The sequence below is a fragment of the Exophiala dermatitidis genome (genome assembly GCF_000230625.1).
Source record: "Exophiala dermatitidis NIH/UT8656 unplaced genomic scaffold supercont1.2, whole genome shotgun sequence".
Classification (NCBI taxonomy): domain Eukaryota; kingdom Fungi; phylum Ascomycota; class Eurotiomycetes; order Chaetothyriales; family Herpotrichiellaceae; genus Exophiala; species Exophiala dermatitidis.
In genome coordinates, this window is record NW_008751647.1 from 3353434 (window position 1) to 3375118 (window position 21685).

At 53.4% G+C, this 21685-nt stretch overlaps 10 protein-coding genes across 10 annotated transcripts; 5 read left to right on the forward strand and 5 right to left on the reverse strand.

Moving 5' to 3' along the window:
- Positions 1 to 522: 522 nt before the first annotated feature.
- On the forward strand, positions 523 to 3070 carry HMPREF1120_02676 (uncharacterized protein; the record flags this gene model as incomplete). The annotated part of the gene is made up of 3 exons (XM_009156721.1): positions 523 to 860; positions 921 to 1218; positions 1277 to 3070. The coding sequence occupies 3 exons, from the start codon at positions 523 to 525 to the stop codon at positions 3068 to 3070; spliced, it is 2430 nt and encodes an 809-aa protein (XP_009154969.1).
- HMPREF1120_02677 (alpha-acetolactate decarboxylase) lies at positions 858 to 4486 on the reverse strand. The gene has a single exon (XM_009156722.1). It carries the CDS (start codon positions 4244 to 4246, stop codon positions 3533 to 3535), a length of 714 nt encoding a protein of 237 aa, XP_009154970.1. The 5' UTR covers positions 4247 to 4486; the 3' UTR covers positions 858 to 3532.
- Positions 4487 to 5155: 669 nt separating this feature from the next.
- HMPREF1120_02678 (acetolactate synthase I/II/III large subunit) lies at positions 5156 to 6664 on the forward strand (the record flags this gene model as incomplete). Its single annotated transcript, XM_009156723.1, has 1 exon — positions 5156 to 6664. The coding sequence occupies one exon, from the start codon at positions 5156 to 5158 to the stop codon at positions 6662 to 6664; it is 1509 nt and encodes a 502-aa protein (XP_009154971.1).
- A 514-nt stretch (positions 6665 to 7178) lies between these two features.
- Positions 7179 to 7718, reverse strand: HMPREF1120_02679 (uncharacterized protein; the record flags this gene model as incomplete). The annotated part of the gene is made up of 1 exon (XM_009156724.1): positions 7179 to 7718. One exon carries the CDS (start codon positions 7716 to 7718, stop codon positions 7179 to 7181), a length of 540 nt encoding a protein of 179 aa, XP_009154972.1.
- Positions 7719 to 8370: 652 nt separating this feature from the next.
- HMPREF1120_02680 (uncharacterized protein) lies at positions 8371 to 8623 on the reverse strand (the record flags this gene model as incomplete). The annotated part of the gene is made up of 2 exons (XM_009156725.1): positions 8371 to 8548; positions 8607 to 8623. 2 exons carry the CDS (start codon positions 8621 to 8623, stop codon positions 8371 to 8373), a joined length of 195 nt encoding a protein of 64 aa, XP_009154973.1.
- A 1647-nt stretch (positions 8624 to 10270) lies between these two features.
- On the forward strand, positions 10271 to 11548 carry HMPREF1120_02681 (uncharacterized protein; the record flags this gene model as incomplete). Its single annotated transcript, XM_009156726.1, has 1 exon — positions 10271 to 11548. One exon carries the CDS (start codon positions 10271 to 10273, stop codon positions 11546 to 11548), a length of 1278 nt encoding a protein of 425 aa, XP_009154974.1.
- Positions 11549 to 11795: 247 nt separating this feature from the next.
- Positions 11796 to 13608, reverse strand: HMPREF1120_02682 (uncharacterized protein). Its single transcript, XM_009156727.1, has 3 exons — positions 13226 to 13608; positions 12723 to 13094; positions 11796 to 12635 (listed from the first exon to the last, which is right to left on the reverse strand). The coding sequence occupies exons 1-3, from the start codon at positions 13529 to 13531 to the stop codon at positions 12489 to 12491; spliced, it is 825 nt and encodes a 274-aa protein (XP_009154975.1). The 5' UTR covers positions 13532 to 13608; the 3' UTR covers positions 11796 to 12488.
- An 806-nt stretch (positions 13609 to 14414) lies between these two features.
- HMPREF1120_02683 (short chain dehydrogenase/reductase) lies at positions 14415 to 16010 on the forward strand (the record flags this gene model as incomplete). Its single annotated transcript, XM_009156728.1, has 1 exon — positions 14415 to 16010. The coding sequence occupies one exon, from the start codon at positions 14415 to 14417 to the stop codon at positions 16008 to 16010; it is 1596 nt and encodes a 531-aa protein (XP_009154976.1).
- Positions 16011 to 16019: 9 nt separating this feature from the next.
- Positions 16020 to 18940, reverse strand: HMPREF1120_02684 (E3 ubiquitin-protein ligase BRE1). Its single transcript, XM_009156729.1, has 2 exons — positions 18599 to 18940; positions 16020 to 18541 (listed from the first exon to the last, which is right to left on the reverse strand). The coding sequence occupies exons 1-2, from the start codon at positions 18785 to 18787 to the stop codon at positions 16550 to 16552; spliced, it is 2181 nt and encodes a 726-aa protein (XP_009154977.1). The 5' UTR covers positions 18788 to 18940; the 3' UTR covers positions 16020 to 16549.
- Positions 18941 to 19208: 268 nt separating this feature from the next.
- Positions 19209 to 21575, forward strand: HMPREF1120_02685 (uncharacterized protein; the record flags this gene model as incomplete). The annotated part of the gene is made up of 1 exon (XM_009156730.1): positions 19209 to 21575. One exon carries the CDS (start codon positions 19209 to 19211, stop codon positions 21573 to 21575), a length of 2367 nt encoding a protein of 788 aa, XP_009154978.1.
- Positions 21576 to 21685: the final 110 nt, after the last annotated feature.

A 21685-nucleotide genomic window follows, 5' to 3' on the forward strand; every position in this document is an offset into this window, starting at 1 on the left:
GTGACCAAATCTGAAGTCACGGGACCTGGATTTCCGTTTCCGGCGCGAATTTCGATCCTCGTTGAGATTGTTAAGGTCCTCAAAATCCCTCCTGGTCCATCATTCGTCAACCAACGCTTCTGTTGTTGGCAGCACGTCAATCCACGAACCAATGATGCGTGCGAGTATGGCATGCCGCGGCCATGACCTGGGCTCACGGTGTGGTCGAGGTTTCGTCCCCGGCACGGTTGTGGATCGCGCAACCTGTGGTCCTCAATTACCCTCATGATGATGGAGACAGTGCGATTGTGAGAACCCTAGCATCTGTATATCATGGGGATGATCCCCCGCAGTGAATACGGCCAGGGTACTGTACAGTAAGTAGGTGATTTGGACTTCACTTGTTTAAAAGAAGTCAAGAGTTGTTCCTAGGGCGCATCCGCCTGCGCCTTCTCGGTCTGTTTTGTTTGTGACTTACCTCGATCCTACCGCGACTTTTCTTGTATCAAAACATATAAAACTCGCGACTGGACCCCCGCCAAAATGCTTCTTAACCCCTCGCACAAAATCACCTTCAGTGGTCTGCCCCCGGACGTCCTGGACCCTTATGTTCGATATAAGAAAGGGACTCGTGCCCTGGTGGCCTGGTTCATTCAGTACAGTCCGTCGCCGAACCGAAAAGTCAAGAGTCTGCCTATCAAGGAACTGGAATCTCTGGCGCAAGCCGCCTCCACCAAGCTTCGGTCGCTCCCGGACATTGTGCACTTTTACTTTCGAGAGACGATTGCGGCGCGCAAGAAACTGAGCAAGTACTTCCGGGGAAACGTAGATGAATGCGCCGAGGATGTAGATACCATCAACCACGAACACTTTACTACCAGGTAAGAAACGAGTTCCTGATCTTATTGAATAACAACAAAGCTAATCAATATGGTATGTAGTCTCGCACAGATCTACAACAACCTCTGTGCCTGCTGCGAGCAGACGAACTCACGAGCTCAAAAGCAACAGACCAAAAACAATCTGGCACAGCGCACCAATGCCCTGGTCAACCACTACAACGGCCTGTCAGTGGAAGACGTGGACGATGACGACGAGACCGAAGAGCCTTTGCCCGCGTTGTCCAGTTGTCCCGAATGCACTGTGTCCGCTTCCCCATCGTGTGACGACGAGAGTGCCGAAGTCCACTTTAGCGACGATGGACTCGGCATTATGATGGAGGTGGCGGCGGCCGTGGAGGTAAGTCATTTTTCTCTGTGACATTTGGATTTCCGTCCGCTAACACAGACCATCACAGCGAATCAAGGACATCACATCCTCGGTGGAACGATGCTGGGACCTTGCGGGAAAGAATCAGCTGTCGTTCCCGGTCGCCGCGTTCATCACCAATGTTGCATTTGCATCCATTCGGCAAGTCGGGATCGAACTGCTGCAGCATGACGAGAACATGACCGTGTCGGGTCTCCATCGCACATTTTGTTCCTTCAACCGCTCGGGACGGGACACATCGTCTGGACCTAATGGCGACGAAACAGAATCAGCCAACCATGAGCTTTTGGACCAGTTGCAGAACATGGAACAAGCTCTGTTCTACTATCGCGACGGGCATCGGTCCTTGACCATCCAGTCGTGTCCGACCTGCGTCCAGAAACCCGCCGATTACCTGCAGCTGCCTACGGGAGAGGATTGTTCGGGCAAACATCGACTGGCCGAGGCGATCCTCGACAACATCTACCACCTGATCGCCAGCAAAGAGGTGCCGACCAGCATCGTGAGAAACAGTTCCCCGACGTACGCCGACGCCGGGTACCTCATCACTCGGCCCGACGAACAAACGCAATCCTGGTCGGCCGTGTTCGGCCTCCACCTACTGACCAGCGGCTACAAGAGCTATCTGCAGTCGGTGGAATCGGCCAGCGCCATTTCCAAATGTCGCTTGACCTCTTTGCGGCTCGCTCAACAGGCCTCATCTCAAATCGCCACACTGCTCAAGGACAAGACGTGCTGGCCGTGTCGGTGTACCCAGACTCTGGCGTACCACCTCCAGAACCTCGAGTTCGACTTGCGCGCCTACGCCAAGCATCGATGCTGGGACTTGTACTTCCAATCACCGTGGGTGGCAGGCAATCACGTTCTCGAAATGCTCGACCTGTGCCACTACTATGGAATGCGGGTGTTCAACTACCGCCACTACGTGGGCGCTGTCTTGCACTCGTACAACGTCCTTCAACAGCTCGGCGGCCTCGAGGAGATCCCTATTCTAGAAAGCCTGTGCACCCAGTTCAGTGGCATGTTTTTCCCCGGCGGCACGCGTCCCAAGGCAAGCTTCCGCGCCTGTTGGGGTCGGTACGTCGGCGCCCGGCTCAAGTTCAAAAAGGGCCATAAGAGAAACGACCGCGACAGCTGGTGCATGGCCATCCCCGCGCACGCTGCCAGACGCGCAGCAGGCCTCGGTGCCAAGAGCGAACACGACGAGCTCCGTTCCGACTGTCTGCTGTTCAAGATCAAACAGCAGGATTACTATCTCAGTGATGATCAGTGGGACAACGTCAACAACAGCAGCAGCAGCTCTACACAGCCAACGATCAAGGATGGTGGCCGGAAAGAATCGGCCGCCTCAAGCAGGCGGAGCTCGTCTTTGTCGACCTCGACCGTAAGCTCGACCTTTTCACGCAGCTCCAGTGCCAGTTCCAACACCAGCTTTGGTTCTATGTGTGGCTCTTCTGGTAATGGTAGCAGCATGACACCCCTACTGGCCCTCGCTCAGACCCTGCAGCGGACATGCGACCAGTCGGACTCGGCGCTCCTGCCGACTCCTCGCTTGAATCTGTTCGCCGTCTTTGAGTACTGTGTCCGTGTTGTTTCGAGGCTCTCGGACGCCACACACACGGGAAAAGAGGAACGTGGAATGAACTGTATCTGCTTCGCTAGTTCTATTTTGACTGCTGCCGACCGCATTTGTGACAGTCGCAGACTGGGCCGGATCGAGACGTGGAAGAAGGACGAGCGCGAGTGCGTCAACTTGACCAAGAGTGCCATTCACGACGTCTTTACTAATGTCAAGGCCGAAGACCTGTTATGGAATATTTGAATCTGATTCTGGCTTCAGCATCTGGCTTTTTGGTTTTCCACATTTGGAAAATGAAGTTGCTGTTGGTAGCTTGATATGTATTTTTGAATGATTAACATGGCTTTTGATGGGCTTCGAAGTGTCGTTGCGCTCCGTACTGTAATGAACTGGACTGGATTGTAATGAACCAAGAGATGAAGGAAGCTGTGAGGTCGTCAAGCACGGCGATCATGACGCGATCTTCTTCTGTTGAATCTCAGAAGCGAATATCATGCTCTGATACTGTATCCTGTAGCCGAATGAGCCTGCTCTTCTTCAACCGTGGCGGTTAGTGCGAGAACCTTGCTCGCGGCCATGAGGTCCAATGTCAGCCTGCCTTTACAATGTGCACATGAATGAGGGTCCGCCAATCCTGTAAACGAGGATCAACCTCGACCAACAACCCAGTCGCATGAGTAGAATAGACTTCTTTCGAGGTTCTCTTCAACCTTCCACTGACTTGAGCCCAACATCATCAGTCGACATGACAGCATCGTTAAACTTGTCCGACGTCGGCAGCTCAATATGGATATTATTGATCGTAGAGACTCCAATTCGAACATCATCAGCCTCGACCTCGAGCACATGGCCGCCGACTTTTTTGTCTTTGTCAATAAAATGCATATGTTCGCCAGCGACAAAGAAACCCTGCCATGCCTGAGGGGAGCGGAATCCCACGATCGTGCCCACGACATCACGGTACTCGGCGACAAACTGCTTCTTGCCCAACTCGGCGAGCGGCTGGCCTTCATATTCCTGGCCTTTGACCGTGCGGCACTTGACGCGCCGGAAGTGGCCGTCGACGCGGTACGCCATGAACAAATTGCCCGCGTGGTTGTTGTACCGCTCCAGCACGACGTCGATGGAGTCCTTGGTTTCCAGTCGCGCCGCGTCGCCCTTGACCGTGTGCTGTGGCTGAAAATGCGTGCTTACAGCGTAGGGAATCTGGTCTGTTGGCGCGGCTACCCGGATCTTGCCTGAGGCTTGGAGCTGGTATATTGTGCCGTCGAGAAGCAACAGCTCCCCGTCCATTCGGACAAAGGTTCCTAGACCCTGGTTTCCCTTTGAAACGAGTTGTGCTGCTGTGATGCCTGAGTCGGATACGCCGGACATCAGGGCGTTGACCAGTGAGTATTGGTAGATTTCGTTGGGTACCATGGTCGATAATGGATGATTGGGAAAGTAGTGTTGATGGGGGTTGTGGAAGGGATCCCAAGGCTCTGTCTGGAGCTTTGCGAAACTCCTCGGTGTGTTCAATGAGGTGCGGGTACTCGTGCTGATGAATGGCCCGCTATGGTCTCAAAGCTGCGTTTGGAGCTAAGTCAAGATAGCTACAGCACGACGAGACGTTGCAGAGGTGGTTCAAGAGTATCAACTGGGTTAGTACGTGGTTAGAGCATGCGACTAATCCATACATGGTATACCCGTGGTATGATGCGTACTGTTGTGGTAACTCTAGGTACTACTAGTACGTCACGCAGCCTTGGGCATGTTTGCTCAACCTCGTCCACAGCCACTGCATGCCTTGACTTCAAGCTGACTGGAATCTGAGGTCTGTTTCTCTAGTCCTACTGCGGCTCTACTTCAGGCACCAAAGAGCACTCTGATACGCTTTCCCCGGTCGAAGGTTACGGCACGGCGGGTGTCAACCTGCAGAGACAGCGGTTCAATATGACTGCCAATAATGAGAACAGCGTTGCACAGATCGTCGTCAACAGCTTGTACAATGCAGGGGTCCGTGTGGTCTTTGGTGGTGAGTACATTACATCTACTTTCTAGCTCATCGGTGGACTGCGAAGGAAAAGAATCTGGTCGTTGTCCAAGGCGAAGCCTACCGCATATCCCACTTTGTCTTCGCTTCCGGCGTGTGCCGCTTCTACATGCCATGTCCATTCAAGCATACACCATTGTATATTTCGCGGTTGCGAAGCAATCAAGGACCTCATGTGGAGATACTGACCATTACCAAAAGTGCCCGGAGCAAAGATCGACCAGATCTACGACTGTCTCCAGGACCACCCTGAAATCAAGCTAATAGTAGCGCGACATGAACAAAATGCAGCCATGATGGCGGCAGCCGTTGGGCGACTGACAGGAATCCCCGGAGTGTGTATAGCAACATCCGGACCCGGAGCGTCGAACCTGGCCACAGGACTCGTGACAGCAACGACCGAGGGAGACCCGGTAGTGGCCCTAATCGGATCGGTACCTCGGGCAATGAACACCCACCGCACACACCAAAGCATGAAAGCGCTAGACATTCTAGGTCCAACAGCCAAGTCAGCAGTCAACGTGGACGTCGAGGACCAAGCGGCGGAAGTGGTGCTGAACGCATTCCGAACCGCCGCGACATGGCCCAAGGGCGCCGCCGTCATCTCAATCCCAATGGACGTGGCCAAAGGCCACTCGGACATCCTCCCATTCCAACCCACGGCATTCGATCCTCCCACCTACGGACCCGCACCAGCCAGCCGGTTGGACTTTGTAGCCAAAATGATCGAAACGGCAAGTCTGCCCGTTCTGTTTTTGGGAATGAGAGCCAGCAGTCCCAAAGTCGTCGACGCCGTGCGCCAGCTATTATCCCGGTTCCCCATCCCGACAGTCGAAACGTTCCAGGCCGCCGGAGCAGTGCCGCAAGACCTGGTCCATCTCTTCTACGGCCGAGTAGGTCTGTTTCGCAACCAAGTCGGCGACAAGTTACTTGCCAAATCCGACCTGATCCTTGCCGTCGGCTACGACCCCGTCGAATATGACGCGAATGCATGGAATCCGCACGGCGATGGGAGAATCGTCCACATTGACTTCCACCCTTCAGATTATGGCTTCTACTACAAACCCGTGGCGGAGCTGGTAGGCTCGATCGCCGAGAACATTTTGTGTCTATCGCAGATGATTGAGAGCGTTTCAGAATCTTCAATCACTGCTCTCTGTGGTGATCTAACTAAGGAATACAAGTCGTGGCAGGACCGTCCAGAAATCAAACGCACTGAAGGACCCGTCCACCCATTACAATTCATTAGTATTCTCCAGGGTCTTGTGGACAAAGACACCACTGTCTGTGTCGATGTGGGTTCTGTCTACATTTACATGATGCGCTATTTTTTCGCATACGAGCCTCGTCGACTCTTGTGTTCAGATGGCCAACAAACTCTCGGCGTCGCTCTCCCGTGGGCCATTTCTGCATCTCTCACACAGACACCGCCGTGTTCCGCGAAAGTCGTCTCTCTCAGCGGCGATGGTGGTTTCATGTTTTCAGCCCAGGAGCTCTCGACGGCGGTTCAACAGAATTGCAATATTACCCATTTCATCTGGAACGACGAGTCGTACAATATGGTCGAATTTCAAGAACTCATGAAATACGGTCGTTCTAGCGGCGTCAAGTTGGGTGGTGTCGACTTTGTCAAATTTGCGGAGAGTTTTGGTGCGAAAGGGTTCCGCATCAGTGACTCGTCTCAGGTCGAGAGCGTCCTGAAAGAAGCGTTGAGTTTCAAGGGCGTCGCGCTTGTTGATGTCGCTATTGATTATTCGGGTAACTTGGAGCTGGCGCAGCATGTCATTACTGAGGAGTGGGATTGAGATGGATGTCACCACTGGAGAACCCCTGCGTGCCTTAAGAAAGGAGCCGCGCAGTTGAACTGGTGTGTCTGAGGACTGAGCCTGACAGAGGGTGGGCGCTGGGCTCAACTTGTTTGGTGTAGCACAAACGATTTCATGAGAAACACCACCATGGATGTGGACATGAGTTAAATACGAAATGCAATCATGATCGGCGGTAGATCCTCGCGCTGGACAAGAAATGAGTGAGCGATGAGGGGATTTGGTTTGCGCGGTAGAAATATACTAGTACTGTCGCGCTCTCCTGTGACAAGGCTGAACCTCCTTTTCCCCTGATATAGACCTACTATAAGTGAATTCTTGAGAAGGTCCCGTAATGTGTTACTAAAATGACTGTATGTATGTAATAATGGTTGGAACCGCCCATTCATCGACCAATCCAAGCAAGCATCATCCATAAGTCGTAAGTGATAGGAGAGACTGGCTCTGACATGTGGATCTTACATTGACGAGGACTCAGAAGGCGATAGTCCCCTCAATCATCCTTGCGCTCCAATTCCTTCTGCACGCGCTCCAGGTCTTCCTCAGTAGGCAAGTTAACAATTGCCAGATACAAGACATCCTTTTTCAACGACTTACTGATAATCGGGAGCTGCTTGGATGGCGTCCCCGTCACCCGTCCGCGGACCTTGCGGCCCATGTACGCATCATGCCTCTCCTCGGCCGTGAGGGGAGGCTCTCCGTTTCTCTTGGCTTTGTCCTCGGCTCGGCGGATACGACCCTGGGCTACAGGGTCCCAAGTTCCTCCGGTAACCAGACCGAAGATCGAACCTGAGTTGACAGGATGATTGGGATCGGCAAAGCGATTGACCGGCTTCTTCGGCTCGGGTGGAATCATGGTGCTAAGTTTGGAGCCTGGGTCCTCGTGCATAAATTCTGCCTGGGCGCGACGGTCGAGGTATTCCTGGATCACTAGTGACTTGATGTTTGCACCGGATTTCGTTTTCGTCACCGCCTTGGATGACAAAACCATATCAAACGCAGGGTAGACCAAAGGAGCGCCTTCAGGAAGCATGGCATCGCTTGCCGCGCCCGAGGAAAGACGCAGGCGGCGTAGTCTCTCCTTTATTTGGGATGCCGTCCTTGTTATCACCACCTGCTCCACCAAAGATCTTGGATATAGCCCGCCGAATGCACGTTGAGGGAAGAAGATGATGCGGACGTGTCCACATGGAGAAAGGCCTCGTCGGCCATCTCGGGTTTGTAGGTCATAACCATGGCATAAACGCCTCACGGCTTGAGCAATTTCTCGTTGACTTCGTCCAGAAACCTGTTTGATGTGTACTGTCGCTGCATCTCCTGAAGGACCATACTGGTCGTACCCACGGTTGAGCTAACAGCGAAAGTGATAGAACCAGGAATCATGCCAACCCCCAAAGAGGCGATATTCACAACATCGAGGATCGGGGAAGCCTTCGATGCCCTGTCAAAATCACGGAGGAAGTCCAGGGACGTCTGCTGTGAGATCCGGCAGCAGTCGTAAAGGACTAGAGCGTACGCCCGAACAAAACCCCGGCCTCGGTCTCGTGGTCGCCGTTGCGGCAGGACGACACTGACAGGCAACGGTCGGGGGTGAAATCAGGCTCCACGGATAACTCATGCGATTGAAGAAATGATTGAGACACTTGTTCAACTGTCTCGGTTGTGCTCGTTTCATCAGGCTTTGCCTATTCCTTCCCTTCTTCATCAATGGCTCCATCGAACTCCCATTCTCGGTCAACGTAGACGCCCTCCGCATCTTCGCTCCATCGAGTATTAGCGTTTCCGCCAGAACCCTTTTCTTTATGGGCGGCAACTGCTTCTGAAGCGACGGCTATGCCTGTGCTGATGCCCCGAGTGACCATGCTGATGGAAGTCAGTCAAATATTCTTTATTCCAAGTGCAGTTTTCTGGCTGTCCATACTGAAGAACATGATCCATTTTGGATGTAAAAAGTCGTGTTGAAAAGTAGGTAGATATGGAGTTTGCAGATGTGAAACGGTCATTGATGTCTCGTAGAGATTGGGCTCGTGATGGCCTTATATATAAAAGCCACCAGTCATGAGGACTTCGTGCCAGAGCATGGTGACATGGGTGGCACTGCGTCTACACTTGAACATAAGCAATGTGATGGCGCGAGGTACCGACAGCAAACCATCCAGTTCGTAATCAGCACCACTTCTGGAAGCCACTGCGAGGCCGGGTCGAAAAAGGGTGCAGTGATTGGAACACATATGCTTAGTCTCAGGCCCAGCGTATACAACATGCAGGTGGATCTGAGGATTGCCAGTGTCGAAAGGACCGAGCAAACCAAGCATCCCCCACCAGAAAGCTTGTTCATTGATTGTCCTCGATGAGCGGAGCTCCTAGGCCGTTCGGGGCCGTTGGCGGAGATGGAGCTGGGGTGTGTGCCAACTTGAGGCGTCTTCTAGTTGTAGGTGCCAACACATGTCTTCGCGTCTGTGAGCATACAACGTTTGTAGATACCATCGTTTACCACCTCAATGCGATTGGTAGGGAAACGGACATATCAGCAGCCACCATCAGAAAGAGCCCCCGCCTCTATAGTACTGGTCACAGCGGAGACCTGGCCTGACCTCCGTGTCGAGACAGCTTGCTTTGCCGAAGTGTGTAGTAGTGAATCTCTGCTCGCTCCATTTCTACCGAGGACTTTGGAGGAACAGAACCTGGATCTTCTTAACATCGACCTGTCTTCTCAGTTGGTTATGTCCAGGGGCCGGTGCAGAGGAAGAGATGGTGGCTACGCGTCTGAAGCAAGAAGTCGCGCATCAGACACGGGATTAGTTGGCTCTGGAGTAGACGAAGCGATGGCGCGATTAGTTGACAAAGGCGGGAAGGCCTGTATGGTTCACCAGCTATGCATACGTACTCTGGGAGCAGAGCAGACCACACCGCTGTACCTTTCAGTTCGCGTTATTGCCTGAATTCGTACAACATTGTAGGTATAGGTTGTTTGGGAGGCTCGAACCGAATATCCAGTTTCAGTATCGGCATCTCCCAGAGTGTGCCAATGACCCAGCAGGAATTTGGCGGCTTCGTTAGGCAGATAAAGGCATAGATGATGCACGCCAGGAAGCCTCGTCAGGAGAATACTTCGGTGGCTGTCCCCAGCAAGGGTGCAACCCCAGAAGCGCAGGTGAAGCTGCTCGAGGACTGCATCGTCAATATACTGGCTCGTCCCTTCAAAGCTCTGTCCATTGACGAGACGAATGAATGCCGCCCGAGTGGCCAAGTTGTGAATAACTTAACGTGTCTGTCGTGGAGATGGTTCAAGTCGAGCAGTGCAGTCAATTGCAGTTCAGGTTGCGCATCGAGGGGCGGAGGCGGAGGGGACTGCGGTCTGTGTTCTTGGGCACTTCTGTACCTCGACATCAGAAACACCATCGTCATTCCAATTGTGCCTCTGAGCTCAACACCTTCGACTTGCCGTTCATTCATTATCTTTTCTCCGCCCTTCATTGTACATATCCGGTTGTGTGCTACCTTGTTCCATTCTCCCATCTACTTTGAAAATGTACAGGAATCCTCAGCTCCCATGATGGATAAGCCGTGCATCTGCGCACCATCATGTCTTCAGGATTGACCTTTACTCAAGGCCTCCTGCTTGGCCAGGTTTCGGTGGTTGTTTTGATCTTCTGTTTCATCAAGTTCTTCATCTTTGGCGAAGCCCCTCCGCCGCCATCTAAAGCCTCGGGTCGAGCTCCCAGGCACGTTCGGGCGCCTTCGTTGCATAGTCTGGCCTCCTCCAAGAGTGCTCCTCCGCAGTCTCTACGCAACCAAGCCAGTGCCACCAACGTCCTTCGCCCAGTTCCTACCAGTGCCACGGACATTGCGTCTATCCTTCGAAAGACATATTACCAGATACCCGGTCGAGGCCATGGCAGACATCACCATTCCACACATCAACCCGAGAGTTTGGACTGGTTCAATGTCCTCGTGGCTCAGACAATCGCACAATACAGACAGACTGCGTATGACTTGCGAGACAGCTCTTCCGGGGGGAAGCCTACGATTGTTTCCAGCTTGGAGGCAGCAATCAACGATCCGGAGAAGAGGCCGTCCTACATAGACAAAATCAAGATTACCGAGATATCTATGGGTGAAGAATTTCCTATTTTCAGCAACGTGCGGGTCATCGCGGTCGAAGACGAGGCCTCCAGCGCCACTGGCGGAAGACTGCAGGCTCTCATGGATGTAGACTTGTCTGATGATAACCTCACATTGGCCATTGAAACTGCCCTCATCCTCAACTACCCCAAACCATTTTCTGCCGTGCTTCCCGTGGCTCTTGCTGTCTCCGTTGTCAGGTTCTCGGGGACACTGTCGATCAGTTTTGTGCCTGCCTTGCCGGATGAGGCCACAGGAACCAACAAGCAGAGTGGAAAGCCCCAGACGAATCTGGCATTTTCGTTTCTCCCTGACTATCGGCTGGAACTGTCGGTAAGAAGTCTCATCGGCTCCCGCACCCGACTGCAGGATGTGCCCAAGGTCGCACAGCTGGTGGAAGCACGAGTGCAAGCCTGGTTTGAGGAGAGAGTAGTGGAGCCAAGAGTCCAGGTGGTTCCTTTGCCTGGCTTGTGGCCGCGTATGGGAAAGGTGAGGGTGAGGGACGGTCAAGACGATGACAGGCCAGCAACCCAGGACGAGCATCGAGCAACCTCGTTTGTCAATCATAAAGAGTCCAGGCTGGAAGACAACTTCCCATCCCAGGAAGAGACGGAAAGGATATTCGAGGGCTTGAGACAGCGGTCCAAGAAAATGCGCTCGAATAGTCAAGTGATCGAACAAGAAGACGTCCCAGCTACTCAGGCGGCAATGACGATGCCCGGAGCGCTCCCTACATAATCGTCGGCGAATGACAATGGGCTTGTTGTCTCTCCTCAACGCATCACTGAACCAAGGCTAAGACATGGCAGAACGGGCATCTGGGGTCCACTAGACGTTGTTGCATCATAGCACACTTCATCTAAAGTACGCGAAGACCCATGGTCGGTCTATCCTGGCCATCCGGAGATATCAGCTTGCGAAACATCTGGCATGTCCGCCACACTAGCTTACACCCAGGAATCTGTGAGACAATGCCTCTGGTGGACGCATATTGCGTTATATGCTCTGAGATCCTCCAGCTACGTGAGTTCTGCCTGTACCACATGCCTGACTCCGAACTTTTGGCGGCAACAGCGCCACCATCGAAATTACGAGAGCTATGGGCATATATTTCATGGCAGCAGTGGCGGGGGAGCCTTGTTTGTTTGTTCTTCGACGCTGCTCAGGTTATCGCGGCATCAGAGTGCCTCGGCAGGCTGAGTGTATATGCAGTGATTCTCACGCAAGACGGCCAGGATATGCCGGTACCTTGGACCCGGAACGATGCTATTGGAAAAGTCGTGCGTCTCCGATTCCACCGAACATGAGTGCGCCCCGCGCGCTGGGGGTGTACAGTCCGATGCTAAGTCAATGGACAGAGTTCTAGGAGCCCTGACGGCCGCTACCGAAGCAATTTGCACTATAATAGACGTATGGTCCGGTGCTGGCGAGATCCATTTTCCGACACTTTCGCTGCAGGAAGTAAATCTTGAGCCTTGATGCCCTTAGTGCAAAGGAGTTCGAGGTCCAGGACACTTGCAAGTGGACCGGATGGCATTGGATCAAGACACGAACCGACCATGTTTCTGGAGGGAGGAGTGTCATTTGTAGATATATCCGCATCAATGTTCATTTCATCACGACATCAATTCACATTCCAGAATTATATAAGAAGCAGCACAGCTCTTTCTGGTATCTATCAAGCCACTGAGATGGGCGCAGCGCCGGCCGCCGCGCCCGTCTGCTGCAGATATTGCTGGCGATGGACATTGACATCAGTCTCGGGGCCCCGGTTCAACGGCGTCCATTTCGGTTCGTCCTGGAACAAGCGCATAGCCTTGATATACTAGTAGGAGCAAGGTCAGTCGGTCAGTCAATGTAGGTTGGGCTTGGGTTCGTAATGCGAGAGCAAGCGAGCAAGCATGCAACTTACGTTATTCTCATCCGTCGTAAACCGATGGTAAATCCCCGCCGGGAGGATAATCAAGTCGTCCTTTTCGAGTCTAATGCGTACCCAACCGTCTTCTTTGCTCCGGACGTCAAAATAACCCGCCCCGTCACGAATGTATCGAATCTCCTCGTCTTCATGTAGATGTTCGTGGAAAAACATCTTGACTTTATCTTCGTAGACGTCGCCCATGGCTTGTGGGGAGACAGTGATTTCGTCGCGGTTCTTGTAGTGCCTGTCTTGGGCGATTTTGTCTACTTGTGACAACTCGGGGCAGTGGTAGTATAGGACGCCGAGGTTGGCGAGGTAGGATTCGGGGACGGGGCGGCCTGAGTCGTGGGCGAGGCGTTGGTCGCCCTGTAGGTTGATGGGATGTTAGATTGGGCTCATGGGAATGGACTTGTTCTGACGAGACATAGGACGGGGATACACTGGCGGACTGGAAGGGAAGGCATGCGGTGCAGTAGGAGGTGTTCTATTGTACGTACCTCTTCGTTGTCGTACCAGTATGCCTTCATGGCGGGGAAAGGCGTGGTGCTCTGTGGTGTTCTGTGCTGGGACCAGATGCGGGAAGAGGATATGACGGCTGCAGTGGGATGCGATGTAGATATATTCCAGGTCTCGGGGGGTTGTTTTGTTCGTAGCAGCGGAGACAGAGGATGGAAGATGTCAATATTAATATCCACGCTGCGGCAGCAAGGCCGGTCTTTGGCGTTCTTCTGACGACGCCGAGTCTTGCGCCATCGCCAACCAACAACTGCGCAATAATTAATTCCCCGGTTCACGCCCGTCATACTAATAAGTTAGGGACAGATCCTGGTGTCTGCCTGCGGGGCCCTTTTGTAATCCATCGCCGGCCAGCTGCCAGTCAGTCTGGCAGTATTACAACTTGAATTTGGTGCTCGCTTCCTGCTGTCCACCATGGTACAACTATAATTCGACGACGACTCTTGGTACCTGGACGTGCCAATAATGGACATACAATATGAATATCATGCCTCCTGTCATTCTTTCCTGTAAAATATGTGAGTTAGATCTGGCCATCACACATACAGAAAATCAACCAAGCAGGCAGCTTCTCATTCTCATCTGCTATCATGAATGCCACTGCATTACCTCAATTCATATCTGCCTGAGGCCAGTAACACTCAAACCCTCTGTATCCTTTCACTGCAGTCCTTTTGAGCCCACAGTACATGTACGGAACAACTTGAAGAATATACCAGAGGCTCCATTTTGGCACTGCATACATTCTTATCAATTTGCATTACCTTCTTCCAGTCTTGTCCGGCCTACTTCCTTGTTGACTCCCCACGCAACTATACAAGAAGCCCACAAATCCGGATGGACTAACCAGCATTTGAACCCCCAGACGGAAAGACGAGATGGCTATAGATCCGACGGTTGTCCTGACGATGTGATTGAGCGGATTGGCCGCATTTGAAATCGTCCTGACTCCTGACCTTGACACCGGGTCCTTTCCTGGGGAAGCATATTATCTGTCCGGGATAGCACCGTGTTCCGAGTACACCACGATTTTACTGCGAGGGCGTCTGGACGTTTCACGTGGCGTTGCTGAAAAGCAGGGCCGGCAGAAGCGCTGTCCGTAACATCAGGCTGTACCCTCGACGCTCTACAGCGAAACCGCACAAAGAGGGAGCACTGCCAACAACGACAATGGAAGACATCAGGCGATACCAATCCAACAACGACGAGTTGAACGAGACAGCTCAAGCTCCTTCACCGGCGGTGCGTCCATCTCCCACCACCAGCGGCAGTACCGGCCTTGCCAAACTCTCACTCCCCCACACCACAGACCCGCCATCGGCGTCGAACCCTCCACGACAGAAAGTATGGCTGGTATTCGGAGCCACAGGCCACATGGGCAGGTCGGTGACCAAAACAGCCTTATCTCACGGCGACATGGTCAGCGCAGTTGGGCAATTGTACCAAGACACGCCATCATCGATGAAGAACTGGTGGCGAGACGACCCGGACCGGTACCTAGGATTACTCTGCGACGTGCGGATCCGCGAGACGGTGGCCCGCGTGATTGACGAAACAATCAAACATTTCGGACGCATCGACATCGTGGCCAACTGCGCCGGGTACGGCGTGATCGGGGCGTGTGAGGACCAAGACGAGCACGAGGTGCGCAACCAGTTCGAGACCAACTTCATGGGCACCCTCAACATCATCCAGCTGTCGTTGCCCTACTTCCGCAACCGCAATCAAATCCAGGACCGCAACAACCACGCCCGCCACGGGCATTACGGCCACGCAAGCAGTGGTGGCCGCTACCTGATTTTCAGCAGCACGTCCGGCGCCCTCGGTGTACCTGGATTAGGGCCCTATTGCGCAACCAAATATGCCGTCGAAGGCCTGATCGAGAGCATCCTGTACGAGGTCGACCATTTCGGCATCCGCGCGACCCTCGTGGAACCCGGCCATGTCCGCCGGGACGACAACCATGAAGAAGACGACGCCTACGACCATGAGATGGGCAATACTAGTACCATCAACACCAACACCTTGAACTCCAACAATCCTTCGAAGCTGACCGACTCCGCTTCCGCTTCCGCCCCTGGGGCCCAATCAGCCCAACGCCCAACAACAACAAAGAGGCAACCACTGCCCATATTCGGACACTTCAAAATCGCAAAACCCTCAGAACCCTACGCCGCCAAAGACAGTCCCGCGGCCCACGCCCAGCGGACCCTCCAATGGATCGGCGACAACCAGCCCACCAGCGTCGTGCGCGCCGCCGAACTCGTCTGGCAGCTGGGCCATTGCCGATACCCGCCTCTACGGCTGTTGCTGGGCAGTTTCGCCGTCGACAGCATCCGCGACCGTCTCAAGTGTATCATTGAAGAAATCGAGGATTGGAAGCACTTGAATTTCCCGCCCCTGGAGGGCCACGACGAGGAGGACGATGTGGATGACGAAGATAACGCGGAAGGAGAAGAAGACGGGGGTGGCAGGGGCGGAGACAGTGGCCGAGACGAGGAACAAGATCAAGAGCAGGAACAAGAGGCCCTCGATACTAGTACGGCGGATGCAGGTCCCTCTGCAGCTGCTCAAGCAGACGCAAAGTCAGACAACATTGCCGACAGCAATGACCAAGCTGATACTGGTGCTGGTGGTACTAGCGACCATCATCAACAACCACCACCCCTGGAAGCCGAGGGGAAGGGTGGTGAGCCGCAGCAATCTATCAGCACCATTATCAAGCATGAACAGGAACAGCAAGAAGCCATGGACTTGGACGATTGAGACGAGTGAGAAGAAAAGAGTTGACTTTGACCAGTTTCCGACACTGCACTGGCGAGATTGGAAGTCATTGGCTACTACAGTATTAGTAGTATCTGATCAATCTATGAACCAACCTCTGAGCTCACTCGCTTTCACAGCTGCTAGCCAGAGTCAACCAAGTAAGCTCCATTGGCAGTCGTCTCCAATGATCAAACCCAGACCCAGCTCCTTCTGCACGCCTATGAGCGACAAACGCTTCAAAACCCCTGGTCTTTGAACGGAAAGCAAACAAAGACGCATATTGCATGCAGTGCATGATTTACACAAATCGCCCGACAAAGGAGACCCTCCGCAAGGGTAGTAGAAAAGAAAAGAAACAAAGAGGAAGAGAGTCGAATATGATTGAATGGATGTATTCAATATACAGTCAGGCGACTCAAGACATCATGCAGAAGCTCAACTCAATTGAGCAGCCACAGACGCTCACAGCTGAGCTCATTTGTTGAGCCGACTGAATCAGGTTGATTTGAGGAGATCATAATCCTCTGATCTAGTCTAGTCTAGAGAGTGATCCGCATATGGTCATTGGTGCCAAACGACTTGCCACAGTTGGGGCATTTTCTCGACCTCGAAGTCAATCGTTCCTCGACACACTCGTTGCAGAAGGTGTGGCCACACGTCTTGATGACGGTGTTTTTCAGCGCGCGTTTGCAGATGTTGCAGTATGCAAACTGCCGGAGCATCTCGTACTGTTCCGACTGACCGCTTTTACTCTTCCACGTCTCGAGGCTCCTCCGCGTGTCTTTGAGCGTCGACTTCAACTCTTCCAACTCCACCTCGGCGGCGCGGCACAGGTTCGCCGTCGTGGCCAACTTGGAGTCCTTGGCGGCCAACAGATTCTTCAGCTCGGTCACCTGCCCATTCAACCTCGACACTTCTAGGCCTTGCGTGATATTCTGCTGCTGCACCGTCCGATGCTCGTTGGTCTTATGCGCCAGCGCCTCCTTAAGTTCGGACAACTGCTTTTCCATCGTCGCCAAGAGCGCTCGCGTGGCGTTTTCGGCTTCCTTCAACTGCGAGACCGCCTCGGCCGACTTTGTGTTCTGCAACCGCAACGTTCTGATTTCGCCGTCTCGAGTTTCTTTGCTCTTCATTGCAGCAAAGAACTTCTGATCGGCTTTGGCCTTCTCTGCCGAAAGCCGCATCACTTTCTCCTCCAGCGCAGCGAACTCGGTCACTTTCTGATTGGCGAGCTTGCTGGTCTTCTGGTACGCTATGGACATGGACCCCAGTTCGCTGTTCAACAGAGCATACCGCCTTTCGAGTTCCGCGTACTTGGCTCGCAAGTCCTCGATACTCAGCGCATCCAATTCTGAGCTATCCACCGCCATCCCGCTCGTTTGCACGCTCAGTCTGACGTTCTCGGATTCAAGTGCTCGGATACGGTCCTCTTGCGCCGACGCCAACTCCTTGATTTTCTTCACGGCTTGCTGATCCTGTTCGAGGCTGGCTCTCTTTACCGCTTGGTCGGCCAACAGCTCGTCTCGGTTGTGTCGAATTCGGGCAAGATTGGCCTCTGACGCAGCCAACAAAGACTCCTTTTCGGAAATAGCAACGCGCGCCTCATTTTCGAGCTGCAGCTGGAACGTGGTCCTCTCTGCCCTCAATTTCAGGGCTTCTTCTCGCAATTCGGTGTTGGTCGCTTCGAGGTTGTTGATCCGTTTGATCACATCCTCGTGCTGCGACTTTAACTGCTTGAATAGTTCAGTTTTGGAGTAATCCTCGTCGGTCAATATGACCGACTTGGTCGTCAACTCGGTCAATTGTGCATTCAATTTCGCGTTTTCCTCTTCCAGCCGTTCAAGTTGCTGTTTCTGCTTTTCCGAAGCGGCCACGGTCTTGTTTAGTTCCTTTTCCACTTCTGCAAGCTCTTCGGAATGATCGGTCGTTCCATTGGTCGCACTGTCCTCCCGCTTTACAGGCCCGCCTTCTTCGGTTGCCGGTTTCGTTGCACCGAGCAAAGCTTGCTTCTCGAGTTTGGCCACAGTCACACTTTTGGCCCTATCGATCTTCTTTTCGGCCATCATGTACCGTAGCGACGCATTTTCGAGCCGGTATTCCAGATCTTCCTTCTCCTGTTGTAATCTAGCCAATTCCGTCACGTGGTCCTTCTCGGCGGCAAGCAGCCGAGATATCCTCGATTGCAATTCTGTTACGTCGGGTGAGAACGACTTGGTAGGAGCGAACAACCGGGATATCACGCTCTTGATCTCCCGGGAACGACTGCGTAGGTGTTCTTCGAATTTTTCATTGTCCGCGAACAGAAGGGATGAAGGTAGTGAAGAGACGTCCATGTCAACATCGTCGTCATCTTCTGCCTTTGCAATGATCTTAACCTCGTCAATTACTTGCTGGAACCAAGCGTCGATTATGCGGAGGTGGTCATCATGATATCGCGCCTGTTGGCGCATCTCTTTTAATTGTGACTCTAATGTGTTCTTTTCCCTTCGGTATTCCTGCATCTGCCGATAAATCGCGTCCTTCTGAAACCGCTATTGACAAACACCAAGTCAGCCGTAATCCAGGGCATTGGGGAGGAGCGGTCTCACCTCAAGGTCGTCCTTCCATGGCATGTCATCGTCCTTATGGGGCTTGGACGCGCCATTGGCAGAAGTAGCCTGTTTCTTCAGCGGAGGAGCAGATTCAACCTGATCATATGGACTAGGTCTCTTGCGCTCTTCCATCTTGACTAGACTCGGCTGAGACAGGGAAGGGAGGAGGGATTCGACGGCCGTCATCAGTCCTATAGCGCGGAAAGGGCTTGTGTGGCCGGTGTAGAGTCACCGTAAAGATCCCTTCGCGACGTACAGGGCGACCAGTATCGCCGAGCTAGTGATTGTAGCAATTTGAACACTGCAGATTGTAAGGTCGAAGTCAAAGTAAGAGGCGAGAAGTTGTGCAGTCCCAAGTTTGTCGCCGATGCTGCTAAGACGTTTTGGGTCACTAGCGCCGCCGTAGTCTTGGCATGTTTGCCGCCTGCGCCTTGCCAAACTTCGATCAACCTCGTCAAACTTGGGACAGTCGTTGTCCTTCCTAACTTGTACAAACAGTCGATGATTATCACTGTGATTCATGTGCAATGCTGAAAACGAATAGGTGACTACGCTGCTCACGAGCAGATACATTGCGCGTCGATGCGCCCGGTAGGCCTTGTCCGCCATGTCTACCTTCAGTTCCGTCGTCCGGAAACCTGGGCAGAAGATCGCACCCAAGGCAGCCCCTCGACGGAATGTACAGAGGAATCCACCGAGACCTACGGCGGCGCCGTCATTGACCCCGGAGAGTCAGGCAGTGACAGAGAAGGAGGCTGTACCTGGGGATCAAAGTGTGGCGGAGAAGCAGCCCTCAACTGAGAACCTACCGGTCGCCGAAATCCAGACCGTGACGCCTAGCATTGAGGATGTTCACAAGGGTCTGCCAGCCCAGGAAGGAGCCCAGACTGGCGAGAAAGTCTCTGCCCAGGCGCAGCAAAGAACCGATCAAGAAACCAATCGGGCGCAGCAAGCCAATGACCAGGAAGTCAATCGGGCCCCGCCAGTCCTCGAGTCGACAGAAATTCCCCCGGTCTCAGCTGCAGTCGAAACGTCTGTGCCACTTGCTGCTTCCCCCGAGCCCGTTGCCAGATCTTCCCCGCAGATCGGAAGTCAAGCCACGCCGCCGGACTCTGTTCAAGTCTTGCCTCCGAGCATTGTCAGTCAAGATGCTACCATCATCCATCCTGTGCATACAAGCCCCAGTCCCAGACGGGTTGATGCTATCCCTACGGTCGCGCCCTCCGGTACTCCCACTCCTCAAAAGAGAAGATTAACCAATGAACTTACACCAGTCCGGTCAGAAGAATCTACTCAAGATGTAGACGGCGGCGCTGAAGAGCATGCCCATGCCCCAGAACCCTCGCCTAAGCGACAGAAGACTTCACACCCCCAGCAGCATACAAGTCCCAGGTGTGATGGCGGTATCCCTATGATTGCGCCCTCAGGGGCTCCCACTGTGCATAGGAGAAGATTGACAAATGAACCTACACCGGTCCGGTCAGAAGACTCGACCCAAGCTGGAGATGGCGGCGCTGAAGAACAGGCCCATTCCCCGGAACCCTCGCCCAAGAGACAGAAAACTTCACACCCCCAGCAGCATACCGCTCCGACGCGAACTAGTGTCACACCACCTCCAACAGACAGCCTTCAGAACATACTCAGGAGCAGTCCGCGACACCGACGTAGTGAGTCACGGACGTCTGACGTGTTGTTGCAAGATGCAACCAGTCAGGCAGCCGCAGTGTCGGAACTGGCAAACTCGATCGAAAATAGGGTGAGAGAAACCAGGTCTCGTGCGGCACGTCCTGCAGCTGCTTCCATGGTCGAAACAGACTCGCCGGATGAGCAGGTGAGTGAGCCGGATGTTAATGAAGCGAGGAAAGCCAAAAAGCCCCGAAAAAAGCGAGCGCGAAACGCGGCCCTCGAAGGCCTTGCCGACCAAGTTGTGGAAAACGCGGTGACCGGTGGCAAGCGCGGAGGCAGTCGTCGGTTGTCACGGTTGCCTACGCCGGAAAATGCCGAAGAACACGAGGTTGATCCGGACGAAGTTTCCATGGGTGATCTGGTGAGAGACAATAAGCTTGGGAAAAAGTCGGAAACAGAAAAGAGGATGCAGGAGAACTGGGAAGATATTCTGCGACGGAGAAAGGAGGAGATTGAACGGCGCAGAGAGGCTGCCGGGCAGAGAAGACATGGAAGACAAGAACTCAACTTGAATCAGGCCGCCGAAGAATCAGGGCGAGCGCATGTGCCTCAGCAAATCATTGTCAATGGCCAGATTGTTGTCGCAGCGGAGTCGCGAGAAGTTGCGTTCGGCGCGGGCGTAGAACAGGCAGTCATAGAAGATGCCGACGTTGCGCTTGAAGACGATCGCATCTACAAATACGTTCACCAGGGGACCTTGGGCAAGCACGCAGGCCGTCGCCGAGGGACCCGCTGGGACGATGTTTCAACTGAACTGTTCTACAAAGGCTTACGCATGTTTGGCACTGATTTCAGCTTGATCGCGAACCTTTTCCCGGGAATGGATCGAAGACAGATTAAGCTCAAATTCGTCGCTGAGCAACGGATCAATCCTGCTCGGGTGGAACGATCGGTAGCAACAAAAGAACCGGTGGACATCGAGGAATATGCAAGAATGACCAACCAGGAATTCCAAGATCCGGATGCCCTTCAGGCAGAGCTGGACGCGGAAGAAAAGAGGTTGAGGGACGAGGAGGAACGCCGACGCGCGAATCAGGGATATGTTGATGGTGCCGACGTAGCCCTGCCATCGACGGAAGGGGACGGCGATGGAGTTGGCGAGGACGGGCGAGAGGCGCATTTGGCATCTTTGGCCCAGGGAGTCGTCAATGCAGCTGGTAGGAAGCAGGGTCAAGTACGCCGGGGCAAGGAGCCTCTCGGACGTGGAAGACAGGCTAAGAAGAAGGGAATGCCCATGGAGGGCGTGGAGGAGAGGATCGGTCCCATCGAGGAAGTTTATGGAACTTGAAGATGGCGTGCTGACATGAGTGGCTTTTCTGCAAGATACCCCATTTAGAACTAAGAGAACTGCATTGTACATTCATGAAGAAATGTACTATGATCGAGACACAACGAGTG

Bases quoted from the DNA above. Each gene is read 5' to 3' on its own strand.
- HMPREF1120_02677 (XM_009156722.1), bottom strand. From the start codon at position 4,246: ATGGTACCCAACGAAATCTACCAATACTCACTGGTCAACGCCCTGATG.
- HMPREF1120_02682 (XM_009156727.1), bottom strand. From the start codon at position 13,531: ATGACGGGCGTGAACCGGGGAATTAATTATTGCGCAGTTGTTGGTTGG. The intron at 13,095-13,225 runs GTACGTACAATA...ATCAACCTACAG, and splicing joins ACTGGTACGACAACGAAGAG to GGCGACCAACGCCTCGCCCA. The intron at 12,636-12,722 runs GTAAGTTGCATG...TGCTCCTACTAG, and splicing joins TTACGACGGATGAGAATAAC to TATATCAAGGCTATGCGCTT.
- HMPREF1120_02684 (XM_009156729.1), bottom strand. From the start codon at position 18,787: ATGACGGCCGTCGAATCCCTCCTCCCTTCCCTGTCTCAGCCGAGTCTA. The intron at 18,542-18,598 runs GTGAGACCGCTC...GTTTGTCAATAG, and splicing joins CATGGAAGGACGACCTTGAG to CGGTTTCAGAAGGACGCGAT.